This window comes from Leptonotus elevatus, chromosome 6, assembly GCF_054856555.1.
Source record: "Leptonotus elevatus isolate MCC_2025b chromosome 6, RoL_Lele_1.0, whole genome shotgun sequence".
NCBI lineage: Eukaryota > Metazoa > Chordata > Actinopteri > Syngnathiformes > Syngnathidae > Leptonotus > Leptonotus elevatus.
In genome coordinates, this window is record NC_141244.1 from 19751501 (window position 1) to 19766565 (window position 15065).

At 42.5% G+C, this 15065-nt stretch overlaps 1 protein-coding gene across 1 annotated transcript in view; it reads left to right on the plus strand.

Moving 5' to 3' along the window:
* LOC147172556 (neural-cadherin) overlaps nucleotides 1–15065 on the plus strand; it is a 91932-nt gene that overhangs the window by 43143 nt on the left and 33724 nt on the right. Inside the window, exons 2-10 of the mRNA XM_086078311.1 lie at nucleotides 3663–3851; nucleotides 6249–6474; nucleotides 7865–8069; nucleotides 9768–9879; nucleotides 9951–10200; nucleotides 11584–11726; nucleotides 13397–13569; nucleotides 13641–13809; nucleotides 14040–14210. Of these exons, the coding sequence (XP_085934437.1) occupies nucleotides 3663–3851; nucleotides 6249–6474; nucleotides 7865–8069; nucleotides 9768–9879; nucleotides 9951–10200; nucleotides 11584–11726; nucleotides 13397–13569; nucleotides 13641–13809; nucleotides 14040–14210 (1638 nt within the window). The remainder of the gene's footprint in view (nucleotides 1–3662; nucleotides 3852–6248; nucleotides 6475–7864; nucleotides 8070–9767; nucleotides 9880–9950; nucleotides 10201–11583; nucleotides 11727–13396; nucleotides 13570–13640; nucleotides 13810–14039; nucleotides 14211–15065) is intronic.

A 15065-nucleotide genomic window follows, 5' to 3' on the forward strand; every position in this document is an offset into this window, starting at 1 on the left:
ACTATGAACTAAAACCATAGACTGACATAGTAACAGGACAGAACCAACATAAAAGTGACATAAATCCTACATAGTACCATTATGGAACCAAGCTATGACAACTACAGACCCAAAACACAGTAGAACCATCACGGGACCAAAACAGAAGAACCGCACAGTAGCAACCTAGAACATCACAAGAACAAACAGAGATTCAACATAAAACCAAACAAAAACAACTTAGAACAAACTTACATCACAGAACCAAAACAGGATCAATGGACCAGTAAAGGATAATAATAATAAAAAAATAAAAAAAAACATCACAGAACCAGCTTAGGACCATCAAAGAACTAGTACATAGACCAACATATAACTATCACAGAACCAAAATAGAACATCACAGAATCTACATGGTAACCGATCCTAACAGTAACTACAAGAAAACGTTGTATTCTCAGTTGAACTATTTAACGGATGCCAGAAAGATCAAACATGACCGTGGGGCCACTTTCTGCCAGATGCGGAAGAAGGTCTAACATGTCCAAAATGGTTCCAACCCCACACAGGATGGCGGCCCTGCCTAGCCCATGTGACAGACGATGTGTGATTGGATGGTCTTCAATTAGCTATAGAGCGCATAGATAAGAAAGCTAATCTAACACGACTGACCTCGGACCACCACAGTGAGTTCATGTCATGCTTAAGGCGTGGCTAACGAGGAGTGCATTATGGGAAGTGGACTCGCGTTCAAATCTGACCCTGAGACTCATCTGCGCTGAAGTTCATTGAGCCTCAAACTCAATGGGCCACAAGAAGTGACCCCCGCGGGCATTTTGACTCTCACCAAACTCGTATTCATGAGCTGCTTGGTGTGCGGAGGCGGGGCCTGAGGGTTTCGCTTTCTGCTTTCCGCTTTGCGCCGTCACCTCGCCGCATGAAAAATGCAGCGGACACTAAGTGACAAAAGAGCGACGGAAGGCGGCCCGCATCCTAACAATCCTTACGACAAGCGCTCCTTTCGTGTCAGACAAGCGTCACGTTAACACGCGTGAGAGCGTGAAAACGTGTGCGTCCCTGCGGTCAGCGCTCGCCTTTTCAACATCCTGGTACGCTCCGGGAAGCTGCGTTGGTTTGACTTTGTTGAGTGGAGCTTGGCAAGTGTGAGGGAGGGGACGCGGTACCTTGTTTTCTACTGAGGCGCTCGCTAAATAGATTTACAGTCAATTGCTTTGTTTTTGTTGTTGAGTGAATGATCATTATTATGGAGGACCAAAACAGCCAAAATTCAAAATAAATAAATAAATAAATGACTAAAAGTGAAAATAAAAACAGATATAAAAATAAATATAAATGGAAATAAAATTAAAAATGAATTTTAATTAATAAATATATATATATATATATAAACATAATTATATTATATTTTTATATTCATATTTATTTAATCATTTATTTATTTAGTCATTTATTTATTTTTAAGTATGGCAGTTTTGGTCCATGACTGCCAGGTCGAAATGTTATTCAAATGAGGGGGCGGTCCTAAGCGTGTCTTGGGTTGGACTACGCCGTTGCAAACTACTTTTCATTGGTCGAGTGAGCGGCTCAGCGAACAGGGAAGTCTCTCCGGCTTGCATTGGAGAACTCCAGCAATGGACGACTATCTTGTCCACTGTCACCTCGACTAGTTGTCGAGCAACTCAAGTCGCAAGTTGTGGTGACTAAAAGTGAATGAAAACGGATATAAAAATTATAATTCAAAAATGAAATACAAATGTATATATTTTTGTATATATATATATATATATATATATATATATATATATATATATATATATATATATATATATATATATATATATATAGTTTATTTTATTTTATTTATACTATTTTGCTTTTTATTTCCATTTATATTTATTTTTGGGGATTTAATTTTAAAATTGTATTTTTTTATATCCGTTTTTATTTTCAATTTTAGTCATTTATTTATTTTGAATTTTGGAAGTTTTAGTCCTCCATACATTATAGTGTCTTTATAGTGTATGCAGAGCCTAAAACGATTCCTCCATTGCGTTGTTGGTCTGAGCAGACAGGAAGTAGTCAATATTTGAATAATTAAAAGCGTTGATAATTTTTTTAAACGAAAACATGACGAGGAACAACGCAGACCCCTCTTGAACTCATCTGAATCATGTTCAAGTCATGTTGCTGTTGATGTTTAAGGACAAGCAGACATTTTGTTCAAGCCACACCTCCTCAACTCCTCCTGTGTCCTCTTTCCAGTCCTTGTTCTGTCTTCCACCTTCTTCTTCCCACTCCTTTTTTTTGTCCTATCCCAACTCAAAACCTCCTTCTACCTGCTCCTTTTCCCACCTCCTACTCGGTCTTCCTCAGTTCTGAGTCGTCAGGTCGCGTTGATGTTGATTGTGCTAATGGGCCGCGTTCCATTACGCCGCTGGAGGGGTGCAGCGTATGTAAAACAAGAGACTTTAAATAGACGCCATTATTCTGCATTTAACCAGCCAGGAGTGACGAGCATCCAGGCAGAGGAGGACGTGAGGAAGACTTCATCTTCACCTTTTCCTCCACTTTACGTGAAAAGACTTCAGAAGTTTTTACAGCTGCGCACAAATAGTCGTTGGTCTTGTTAATGTAATTATTTGACTAAGGTAAAAGTAAAACTTTTGAGTGGGATCAAAATACATTTATTAGTAAATTTAGCAATAGCAAATTAGTCATTCAAGTTGATCCAAAGTATTTTCTTTTTCATCATTCCTCTGACACAATTTGTTGGCAGAAGTTGACACGGAGTTGTTGTTTTCCAGCCTTCTTCACAAATCCCTCTACGGGGTAAAACAAAAAAGGGAAAAAAAAAAGCACACGACCCAGAGTTTCAAAACAAAACCTGCATCTTTTTTTGGTCGGCAACGTCATAAAAAAGGGGGAAAAAAATGTAGCTGTTGTCTTCCCGGGGAACAGGAAGCAGATAAAAGGCGCGATATGAGCTCGTTGACTAATGTCAGCGTGTCCCCTCGGGGCTTGCAGAGACGCCGACTTTCATGACACCAACTGAACAACGCGCAGCGCTAGCTAGTTTAGCTACAAAGCGGGGCGCCGTAACAACAGCTAACGACGCTGACAAAGGGAAAACAACGGCTAGAACACACAAAACAACATTTTGAGTTTGTCAAGTTGATGACTAAAGACTAGCATTGAATTGTTAGCAAAACGCTAACATGACGCTATCTAAACAAATGCAGCCAAAGCCACGACATGATGCTACATTCCATATAAAAACGACCAAAGCAATGTGGGGAAGGTAAAAATGGCAAAATCGTATGATTGCACAGTTGGGTAAAAGCTAACAACGCTATTGTTCACATAAAAGTAGTCAAAACCATGACAAGAGCGTAGCATGCTGTGCTTAGCGAAGAGCTAACATGACCGGCCATAACAACCAAAAGTGAAAAATTCTGCGTCTTTATCCAGATCTGCTCCAAAGTTCTGATACCAGACGATTTTCTGGAATAAGTCAACATCACTGTCAGTAGCATTACATTTTCCCTTTTCCACTAATGTCTTCCGTCAGCCTTCTGATCGGCCCCAATGACCTCATGGTTTGGCGTCACAGCGTCACCTGCTGTTTGCCATGCGACTGAGTCGTCTCTGTCCCTCTGCTGTAGGTGACGAGTGGTACCTGTGCCGGTTGACTCTGAGCTTGCTCAGTCAGGCCCATCTGCAATGGACCATGTTCCCGGCACCCTATCTGGCAGCTGTGGGTCCTGACGCCGCGCCCGGGTCCGTGGTCTACCGCCTGTCGTCACGGCAACGGGACGGCACCCTCGGACAGCCTCAGTTCCTCCTATTAGACGGTGAGCATATACACTTCGAATCGAAATCTAATGTTTATAACCTGTTAGTTTTGTCGTTAACATTATTGAGTTTTTGCTAAGCCACGCCCCTTGACACAAACTGGCCAATCACAGCACATCATGTTTTTGATGTATTTTTGGTTTGTTAAGGCGATTATTACTACTAAAGTACCAAGAGGGATTGAAAGGAAATTATTTGATTTTCTTCCAAAACTAAACGAAATAATGGTATGTATGCTCTTGTTAGCTTTTTTATGCTACTAGCACATTAGCAATAGTGGTAATTGGTAAAGATGTTTTTGTTGTTTTGTTTTATCTTAGCCCCTGAAGTCCAGGAATTATGGCGGCACAGAAGGCATAAAAGTCAAACTCTTGAACCAACTGTTATGCTAATAACATACTAGCGCTAACACTACAGATGTTTGTTTTTGCATTTATTCAGCCCCTGGGGGTTTTAATGCAGAAGTACATTAGCCTTAAAGGCATAAAAGGCAGCTAAGCAAACAAGGCAAGGCCTTTTAAAATGTAAATATTAATAAGTAATAAATCAAACATATATGAGCCGTATAAAAAAACACAGTCTTAGCGTTAGCGGGACATTAAATCTTGATATATATGTAAATTTGGTTGTTTGTATTTATCCTTATACATACATGACATGCGTACATGCAAATAAGAATGTATATGTATTACCTGTCATGGGAATTTGCATGTGACAAACCTGCTTTAGCTCGGAGCGCCGTAGATTTATCTAAATAAAAAGTGACTTGTTGAATTTCAATTAGCGTCAAAAAAGAGGAAAGAAATAGAAAAAAAAAACGCTGTTAAACGGCACACCCCCCCATGCTAAACGCTCCCCTGGGGGGCCAAGAGAGCTCCCACGTTGGGGAATAATAAGAGCGTCTCCGGAGAGGCGGCGAGGTGGGCGGATGGGCGCCGGTGGCTGGGGATTTTTTGTATTTTGATATATTTTTTAAGAGCAATAAAAGAAGAAGATATTTTAAGAATTGATTTTTTTTTTTGAACTGCATCCCTTTGGCGTAATGTGACAACACATGTCCTCGCAAATAAACCACTCATTTGACTTATTCTCATTTCTTCCCAACGTGGATTTCAGTGCGATTTAGTCCCACTTCACACAATTCTATTTATACACTCACCACTTGTTACGTTTCAAAGAGGCAGTATAAGAATTATCCACTACGAAAATAATAAGGCTGACTTTTCAGCTCAAGTACTCAACATAGTTGCCAAAATATTAGAAACAACTCAGTATGACATAGTATAGATGTAAAAAGTAATTGAATGCCTCGCCAAAATTTGCTTATCTTTGTTCAGACGTTTTGTATTTGATCTCGTTAGGCTGGCTGCTTTAAACCAAAAATAACCAGCTTCCTGTTCAATTTCGAGCATGTGTCCTTGAGACATTTTTATGCATTTTAACAATATGTCCACCATGTTGATGGATGAAACTGGTGTCTTGTTGGGGACCCCTGCAGGGTATACCGTGCGTGTCCACCAGGATGCACACGCCTCAGAAACTTGGTCAGCACTGATGTCTTGTTAATAGAAAACAGTGTTCCTCCACCACAGTGATGATGAGCAGAATCATTGAAGCGGGAGGACGAAATGATTGACAGGTGGGATGCAGCTGCGACCAGTGAAGGCCCTCTGGTCAACAGCTGAGGATCCCACTTCCTCTTCTTCCTCCTCTTCATCATCATCATCATCTTCATCCGTCCCCTTTTACCTTGGGCTCATTCCAAAACTTTGTTTTATGATCCAGGCTGCTTTAAAAAACAAACCAAAAAAAAAACTGTTTTTACAGAAAAATCAATGCACTATAATTAGTAGAAGACAACATTCATATTTTCTTAAAGACGCTGTAACATTAAATACAATACATGGTAATTAATACTGTAATATACATTTAAATTGGATTTTCATTTAAAAAATATATATATTTTGGTAACATATATATATATATATATAATTCAACTTATTATTTACCTATAAATCATTATTAATAATCCATGTTTATAATTGTATTATTTTTATTATTATTATGTTTTCATCATGATTTTCATATATTTAAAAAAAATCTGCAACAGTAATTCATGTAATTATTCAGTAATTTATTCATAATAGGTATGGAATTATAAATATTACAGAACATACATATTTTAGTATAATTGTATATATGGTTTTCTTATTCATTTGATTTTAATTCAGTTTATTTTCATTTCAGTTATGCTTTTTATAATTTTATTTGAATGTTTTTTTGTTTAGTTTTTTTAAAGAAAGTTATTTTTGTATGCTTTTGTACGCAGGGTAATTCACAGACAATAGTAGATAAGAAATTTGAAATAATACAAAATATATTTTTTTATTTGTCAGGCGGCATGGACTGCTTCGAGGTGGACCGGCGCTCAGGCCAAATCAGGACCACGGGGCGCCCCCTGGCCCCCAGCCATGAGTACCATCTGCGGGTTCAGGCCGTGGACGCCGATGGCCCTAAAGGTCCGCCGGCCACCGTGTCGATCCTCGCCGGCTACCGACCGCCGCAGTTCACCAACGCCACCTACCAGCTCAGCGTGGCGGAGAACATGGCCGTCGGACAGCCGTGAGTGACAATCATTACTTTTTTGTCTGCCTGACTACAAAGTACGATATCTACTTAATAATGAAACATTTAGGGCTAAAGTAGTATGACTACAGAAAATATGAATATAAAACCATCAGTCAATGAGCAATGCATTGTGGGACTTGTATTAACTACATGCATTACACGTGTTGTGGAGGAGCAAGCGTGATGGATGGATGGATGGATGGATGGATGGGAGGAGGATGACTGATGAAGAGGACCCAGATGCAAGAGTGTGTGTGGCCCGAGGCTGAGAGCTTGAAAGTGTGGCAAATTCAAATATTTATTAAAAGCGAGGTCTGGATAAACATGAAGGGGTATGTGTGTGCATGTGTGTGTGCGTGTGTGTGCATATGTGTGTGTGTGTCCCTTTGGGCTTCTGGCGCAAAGCACATTGTGTTAATAATATCCGAGTGTCCATGCCACCCTGTGAGTCGTGTGTTTGGGGGGGGGCATGTGTCTCTGTGTGCGTGCTTGCGTGCATCCGTGTGCGTGTGTGTGTGCGTGTGCGTGTGCGTGTGTGCATCCATTTGGGTCCATTTGATCTGTCGCGCTTGTCGCGTTCAGCTTTCTTTTCTTAAGAAACAACATTTTGAACCTCGCTCATTCTTTAATCGAAGGGGAACTTTCCCATAATGCCTTGCAAACAAATGTTTATCGTACTGCTCAGTGAAACCTGTAATTTTGATTTTGAAAACATTTTTTTTTCTAACAGTGATTCTCAAAGTGCAGTCTGAGTGCCATTAGTGGTTCGTGAGCGCCCTCTAGTGGTGCACGGAAGAATCACTGCGGAAGTACAGTTCAGTTGTATTTTACTTTTAATTTGCATTGAAGCTTTGTAAAATACTTTTTTTTTTAGTTTTATCTAACATTATATGCGATGCATTTTAATGTGAGAAAAAAACCCAATATCGATTGTTTTTACATTTTCCTATATCTTGCCTAATGTTACATTGTCCGACAATAAACGTTGTAAAATGAAACCCCATTATCATTTTTGAATTGACGACACAACTTTATTTATTTATTTTGGTCAGGCAATAGAGAACAGATTGTTTATGCAATGTCAACCTGGTTTCAGACAGCAGAGTAAAACGAAGCCCAAAAAAAAAGCAAATCCATATGCAATAAACGGTATGATGTAATATAGTTACATATTTACTGGTACCTAATAAATTATAAAATCATTCCCAGTATCCCTCTAACTTTTTAAAAGATGAATGAAATGAATTGTCTTATTTGTTGCAGAGCGTTGTAAGATACTGCCATAAAAAAATCATGAAAATCAACAGTACAGATATTTTTTTTTCTATTGTGTCCACCGTCTGAGAACGACGACCATTACTCCCAACTGTTTTTCTACGTGCAGTGTGGGTGCGGTCCAGGCCGTGTCCTTCCAGAAGAAGACGCTGGCCTACGTGCTGCAGTCGAATCCCGGCAATCTGTTCAGCATCAACCAGGAGAGCGGCGCCCTCAGCCTCACCCGCAACGTGGACTACGAGAGCGGACACAACGTGCACACGCTGCAAGTCCGAGCCTCTGAGCCCGACACTGGCCTCAGCGGCATGAGCGAGGTACGGGAAACAACACAACGAACGACAGACGTGACAGGACACTTCATTAGGAACACATACTGAATCCAATGAGGGCCGATTGTGGTCGAGGGATAGAATCAAATTACAGAACCGGGCGAATATGTAAACTCGAAGGTCAAAGGTCGAACTTGTGAGGTGTATAGTAATTGTAGTTATTAGCTTATCTTAGTTGAAATTGCAACACTTAAGTGTTTTTATTTTCAAACTGGCCTCGAGTGTTGACTGCTTAGCTTCCAAGCGCAGCTGCTGAATCAGACTTTGTGATGCAACTCTTCAATTTGCTGCTTGTGCCGCTCATCGCGCACGCACCGAGGCGCACGCGTCTCGCGCGCACGCCGCCGTTGCCCTCATTTTCGTCGTGGCGCTTGATGAAAAGTCAGCACATCAAAGCTGCGTTCACAAGCTCGGTGATCAGACGCCATCGTCGTCGCATCAGCGCTTATACGCACGCACACGCACTGATTATACACACAGAATCAAAGATACACACACTTGTGTAAATGTGAAGAAACTTAGCTGACTCCTCACGGGAAGCTCTGAAGATGTCATAGCTGTTCACATTAATACACAAACACGCGCACACACGTGCACGCACACGCACACACGCACCTGGAGGAGTCCATTATCACCTCCCCTGCAGTCCAAATGTTGGTAAGTGCTTTAAAATGGCTACCAGTGACCCCTAAAGGCTTTGGCTACTCTATTAGCTCGGCTGGCTAATCTACTCCAAGGGTGTGTGTGAGTGTGTGTGCATGTGTGTGTGTGAGTGTGTGTGCATGTGTGTGTATGTGTGCGTGTTATATATGCGCACTGCCTCCTTCTCAGTAACACTATTTATAGTGCACCTCACGGTAGCATCTATAGGTTGTGTTGCCTTCAGCCCCAAAGGACATTTTAGAAGAAATGTCACCCGGCACACAACATTGTGGAGAGACCACAAGTCGGAATCTACTGGAATGGTAATAAAAACATTTTTTTTAAAGGAAAACAACTTGTGTATATAACGCAAGATCCTCATTGAAACCGTTCACAATAATTGGTAAGAATTCAATTCAAATGAGGGACTGTTTAATTATATGCCTTGATATGTGCTGCTGTTTTGGTTAGCAACTGCGGAAAAGCCAGTTGAGCATTTAAAGTGTATTAGCACAAATTGATGGGCAGCACTGAGTTTGCGAAAAAGACACTCCAAATAACAAAAGCGTGTTTACTTGTTTTCAAGACTCCACGCTTAAATTCCTCCGGGAGACTGTTTACCTGCCTCGATAGGTGCTACTTGTTTTGAGCTTGGCCATTAATCGGGGCACGGCGTCTATATTTCAGAAAATGCACTGATCAAGTTTTCTGCAGCTTCCGGCTGGAATTGCCGGAGCAGTTTGCTGACGCATGCACACCTCCAGACGTTCATCCTCCGCTGGCTCGCCGCCGTCACCGAAACATTTGGCATGTCCAAAAGCTCGAGACTGGAAAATGAGCAGCCTCTCCCATTAAATTACGGGGATGGAAAACTGCGTATTGGCTTGAGCTCCAATGGGTCGGAACGTTTGCTACAGAGATTCAGGATTGGGAGTGAGAGAAGGAATTTTCTCTCACGTTTGTCTCTATTTTGTTTCCAAATAAAACAGGAAGTTTATAAATAGAGCTATATACTTAATAACGCCAAGATGCCGCCTACAGGTTGTTGTCTACATAACGGATGAGAACGACTGCACCCCGGAGTTCCTGCACTCCATCTACACCCGAGATAACGTTCCTGAGAATGTCGCACCCGGAACGTCATTGCTGCAAGGTTAGATTGCACCAAAACATTTCATCTCACTTCCCTATTGTGAGAGTATAAAAGTCTTACGTCATCCTCAGTTCTGGCCCGGGACTGCGACTCGGGAGTCAACTCGGAGCTCTCCTACTCCGTCCACGGAGGTGACTTTGACATCACGTCTGCGGGCGTCGTCAGCGCCGCCCGCCGGCTGGACTACGAGCGGCCCAATCACGTCTACGAGTTCCTGGTAGTCGCCGTGGACGCAGGGACGCCGCCGCGCACCGGCACCGCCTCCGTACGCATTCGGGTGGCTAACACTAACGACGAGATGCCCGTCTTCTCGCAGGCCGTGTATGATAAACTCTCTCTCTCTCGTAAAAACAGGAAAAGCTAGGCTAATTGTTATCAGATTTGTAGAAGAAGATTCTTGTCCGTTACTAGATTAGTACTAAAGAAAATTTGGTTATCTGTCATCGGATTAGTCGAAGAAGAATCCAAATTTATTTGTTACTAGATTATCAGAAGAAAGTGTATGATTTTCCAGATTAGAAGAAACCAGATGTTACCAGATTAGAAGGAGGTAGGCTATCTATTCCGAGATTAGTAGAAGAAGAAAATATATAACGGTTGCCAGATTAGTAGAGGAAGAAGCTAGGCTAGTTGTTATCTGATCAGCAGTAAAAGAAGATAGTATATCTGTTACGAGATTATCAGACGTTAACGTTAAAATGGCGGGTAGCAGATTAGTTAGTAGTAGAAGAAGAAGAACACAGATTAGTTATTGGAGGATTAGTAGAAGAATAAATTAGGATAACTATTTACAGATTAATACAAAAATAAAAAATAAATAAAGAACATAGGCTGTCTGTTACCATATTAGTAGAATAAATTAGTCAACAAGTAGTAAAAGAAAAAACATGCATGGCAGGTGAATTGGACACTCCAAATTGTCCATAGGTGTGATTGTGAGTATGGTTGTTCGTCTCTGTGTGCCCTGCGATTGGCTGGCAACCAGTACAGGGAGTACCCCGCCTACTGCCCGAAGCCAGCTGGGATAGGCTCCAGCAACCCCGCGACCCTTGTGAGGACAAGCGGTACAGAAAATGGATGGATGGATGGATAGTAAAAGAAGAAGCTAGGCTAGCTGTTGCCATATTAGTAGATGAAAAGCAGCTGGACTACCAGTTACCATCGTAGTAGAAGCTAGTCAACAAATAGAAGATGAAACTAGGCTTTCTGTTACCATATTAGTAGAAGAAGTTAGTCAACAAGTAGTAGAAGAAGAAGTTAGGCTAGCTATTACCAGATTAGTAGAAGAAAAGCATGCGGCAAGACTATCTGTTAACCATAGTAGTAGAAGGAGCTAGTCAACAAGTAGAAGAAGAAGCTAGGCTAGCTGTTGCCATATTAGTAGATGAAAAGTAGCTGGACTACCAGTTACCATCGTAGTAGAAGCTAGTCAACAAATAGAAGATGAAGCTAGGCTAGCTCTTACCATATTAAAAGACAAAAAGCAGCTAAACTATCAGTTATAGTAGTAGAAGAAGCTTAAGTAGAAAAAGAAGCTAGGCTACCTCTTACCAGATTTATAGAATCTAGGCTAAAGCTGCTAGGCTAGCTGCTAGCAGATAGGAAGTAGTCAAAGATAGGCTGTCTGTTATCAACTTATCTGACATCAAAGAAGAAGTAAGGCTATGTCAGCCAACACTTTCACTCATCTGAATTTGTTTTCAGTTACAAGACGTTCTTGAGTGAGGACGCGGGCCCCGACACCCTGGTCGCCATCGTCCACGCCAATGACCCTGATGGCGACGGAGTCTCGTACGCTATCACCGGTGGCAATGAAGACAGCAACTTCCTGTTGGACAACCAGAAAGGTGAGAAAGACACACTCTTTTGAGCTTGGGTAACAGGTGTTGCGAAGGCCCTCTGGGAATGGCCGTTTTTTGTTATTTGCCAGTTTTTGGGGTCCTCCACACACCTAAAAATGCACACTCTGGGATGTATTAACCTTACTATTCAAACCTGGTCATAAACTGTTAGAAGATGTACCCACGTGATAAGTTGTGGTTGGCTGTCCCCATGTGTTTATAGATAAACAAGTAGTTTGACAGCATATACATTTTCTAATCGAAAAAAGAAACTACGAAATCGCAAAAATGTAAATCTACTTATAATTAATTCCAATTATTTGTCACTGGTTTATGTACATAATAAACATGCAGTCATTTTTATGGGAAACACAAAACCGCGTTGACGCTGGTTCTCCCTGGATAGTCGGTATGTTGTTTGTTAGCATGCATTAGCATAACAACATGCAACAGTGACAGAAACATCAACGCGCACGCACACACACGCACACTAGTACAGCGGTTGTTGCCGTGGTAACCGGTATATTGGGGACAAAGCTAGTGAGCCCCCTAAACAGGCGTGCATATAAAACACGAATACACACATAATTATTTATTGATATTCAGCTGTGTTGCTCATGTTTATCTGTTTGTGTGTTTTGCACCTTATCGCCCAGCATGCACTCCTCCTCTGCGGCACACACGCACGAGCACACATACACACACATACACACACATACAGTACACACAGCAAAGCGCTAAACACATAAATGGCTATAACAGTGTTTTATTGTTACCCGCGCACGGCAGATAGCCTTTGGCTTGCTGGGATGTTGGGCTCTGTCACTTCAAAGTGTGTAGTAAGTATTTTCATGTAGATGGCTCCCTGGCAAAGCGGCTTATGTGTTAGTTTGTTTGCTGTGTTATGCTAATGCCCGCCTGATTGTTCGCACATGAAAATACAACATTGGTTTTTCACCACCCATGCTGAAATTTTGACGCTAACTGACTTTCCTTCAACAGCCACGCGAGGTTCTCTTCCCAATTTGGTGTGAAGTACAACTTCTGGGGTCAAGTTATGTTAAGTCTTGAAAGAGAAAGAAGGAATATAAATTGAGCATAGCAGCGAAGTTAGCCGTTTTCGCTCAGTGGTCCTGTTAGGTTTGGACTCCGTGATGTTGTCTGGATGGATGAATTCTGAGCAATAAATGGACAATGGAAATGCCAAAAATGGAATGGAACTGAACCGTGCTATATGGTGGAAGCAAGAGTTAAGGTTAGGGTTAGGTGTTTGGGCTAGGTTTAGTGGTTAGTGTAAGGGTGGGGGTTAACATCTGGGATAGGTGTTAGGGGTCTTTGGTTTAGGACAGGGTTCACCAATTCCGGTCCGCGAGGTCCGGAGTCCTGGGGGTTTTAGATTTTTCTGCCTACCAACAGACCCGATACTAAAGATCAGGATCCTTATCAGGCATACTGATGAGCTGATTATAGGAATCAGGTGTGCTAGTGGGAGGAGACATCTAAAACCTGCAGGATTCCGGACCTCCAGGACCTTAATTGATGAACCTTGGGTTAGGGTATGGGGGTGGGAGTTAGATTTTCAACTAGGATATATGGTTAAGGTTTTGGGTTGAGTGTAGGTATTGGTATCATATGGCTTTGTACTGCAATACCGTGTGTATTTCCTGTGTTTCAAGGCATCATTAAGCTACGGCGAAGCCCTCCGCCTAGACTAAAAGGTCCTCAGTACGTCCTCACCATCACCGCCACCGACGACAACGTATCCGGCGGCCCGTACCCACTCAGCAGCTCGGCTCAGGTCATCGTCGGAATCAACGACGTCAACAACAACAAGCCCGTCTTCCAGGAGGTGGCGACCATATAAAGGCTCAACAGTTTCAAGGTTCAAAGTGATCTGATTGTTGCTATGTCTGTTTGTAGTGTCAGAACTACAGCCTGAAAGCTGCCGTTCTGGAGAACCAGCCACCTGGGACTTTTGTGCTGAGGGTCCAAGCCCAGGACGCCGACATGGGGGTGAACGGAGAAGTCAAGTACGGGATCATGCACAGGGACGGGGTGTCGTCTGGATTTGACATCCATCCAGACACCGGTAGGTATCGCCGCTATGTATTCACTGGTATCAATTAATCAATCAATCAATCACATCCAAATGGCAATCTTGACTTACCAGTGGCCAACCCATGAGTTACGAATAGTATTCCAGTTCAACAGGGAAAATTGAGAGTTGGTACACAAGTAAATTGAGCTACAAGCACGGTCACGTAACAAATGTAAGTCATAAGTGAAGCTACCACCTTACTGGGTGCCTTTATTTGTCAGGCGTGATCACGACGGCGGTGAGTTTCGACCGGGAGCGTCAGCGCGAGTTCACGCTGTCGGTAACGGCCACCGACCAGGCCGAGGAGCCGCTCATCGGGATCTGCCAGATCACCGTGCTCGTCGCAGACCAGAACGACAACGACCCCAAGTTTGAGAACAGCCGCTACCAGTGTGAGTGTTTGGTTACAAATCGTTAGCGTTAGCATCAACTACTAGCTTATTCAGATAGCTAGCTTGTTAAAAGATTGCGCTGATGTACAGTTTGAAAGTTTTAGACTGTTCGTGGTATGCGCATTGTGCAGTATATATTTGAGATGAGGTCTTTATTGGGGCTGTCACTCGTACTCGGGTGTTCTTAGCGCACATCTGTTGCCGAGCTCATTCATATTCAGAGTTAGCTCGCGCTCGCGCATCCGGCGCTCGCTTCTCGGCGCGTCCTCCCTTGGATTTGTTTCGCCTGAGCCCTTCTGTCGGGATCAGGTGAAGTTTGTCAGTCTGGCTGTTAGCCGTCAGTCCGCATCGGCGTCAGGCCGGGAGGCGGGCGGGGATGAAGGAGGGATGAAGGAGAGATGAAGAAGTTCTCCAGGCCTCGGTGTGTTTGTTTGTTTCTGATGTGAGTTGTTTGGCTGTGTGTTTTGATAAGCGTTGCGTCACAAGTCGTCCTCGTCACATTAGCTCGAGAGGAACTCATTAACTATTTAGCGCACGCGTTCGAATGGTTCTGGCGTGCGTGCGTGCGTGTTTTAGCATTCATCCTCTTACAATAAAATCCATATTTGATTGGCTGATTAAAATGAACGAGAACAGAATGCAGTGTTTTGACTCAACTCCAAGATAGGGATTCCCAAGGGTTTCAAAATTTGTTTTCAAGTCAGGGTTGCAAGTCAGGTTTAAGGTTTCAGATTATTAAAATTAGGTTGAGGGTTTGTAACGGTAACGAGGTAGGGCATCAAGCCAGTGTTGGAATTTCAAATTAGGGTTTAAACAAGCCATGTTTAGGGTTTGAAAGTAGGGCTTCTTCAAATT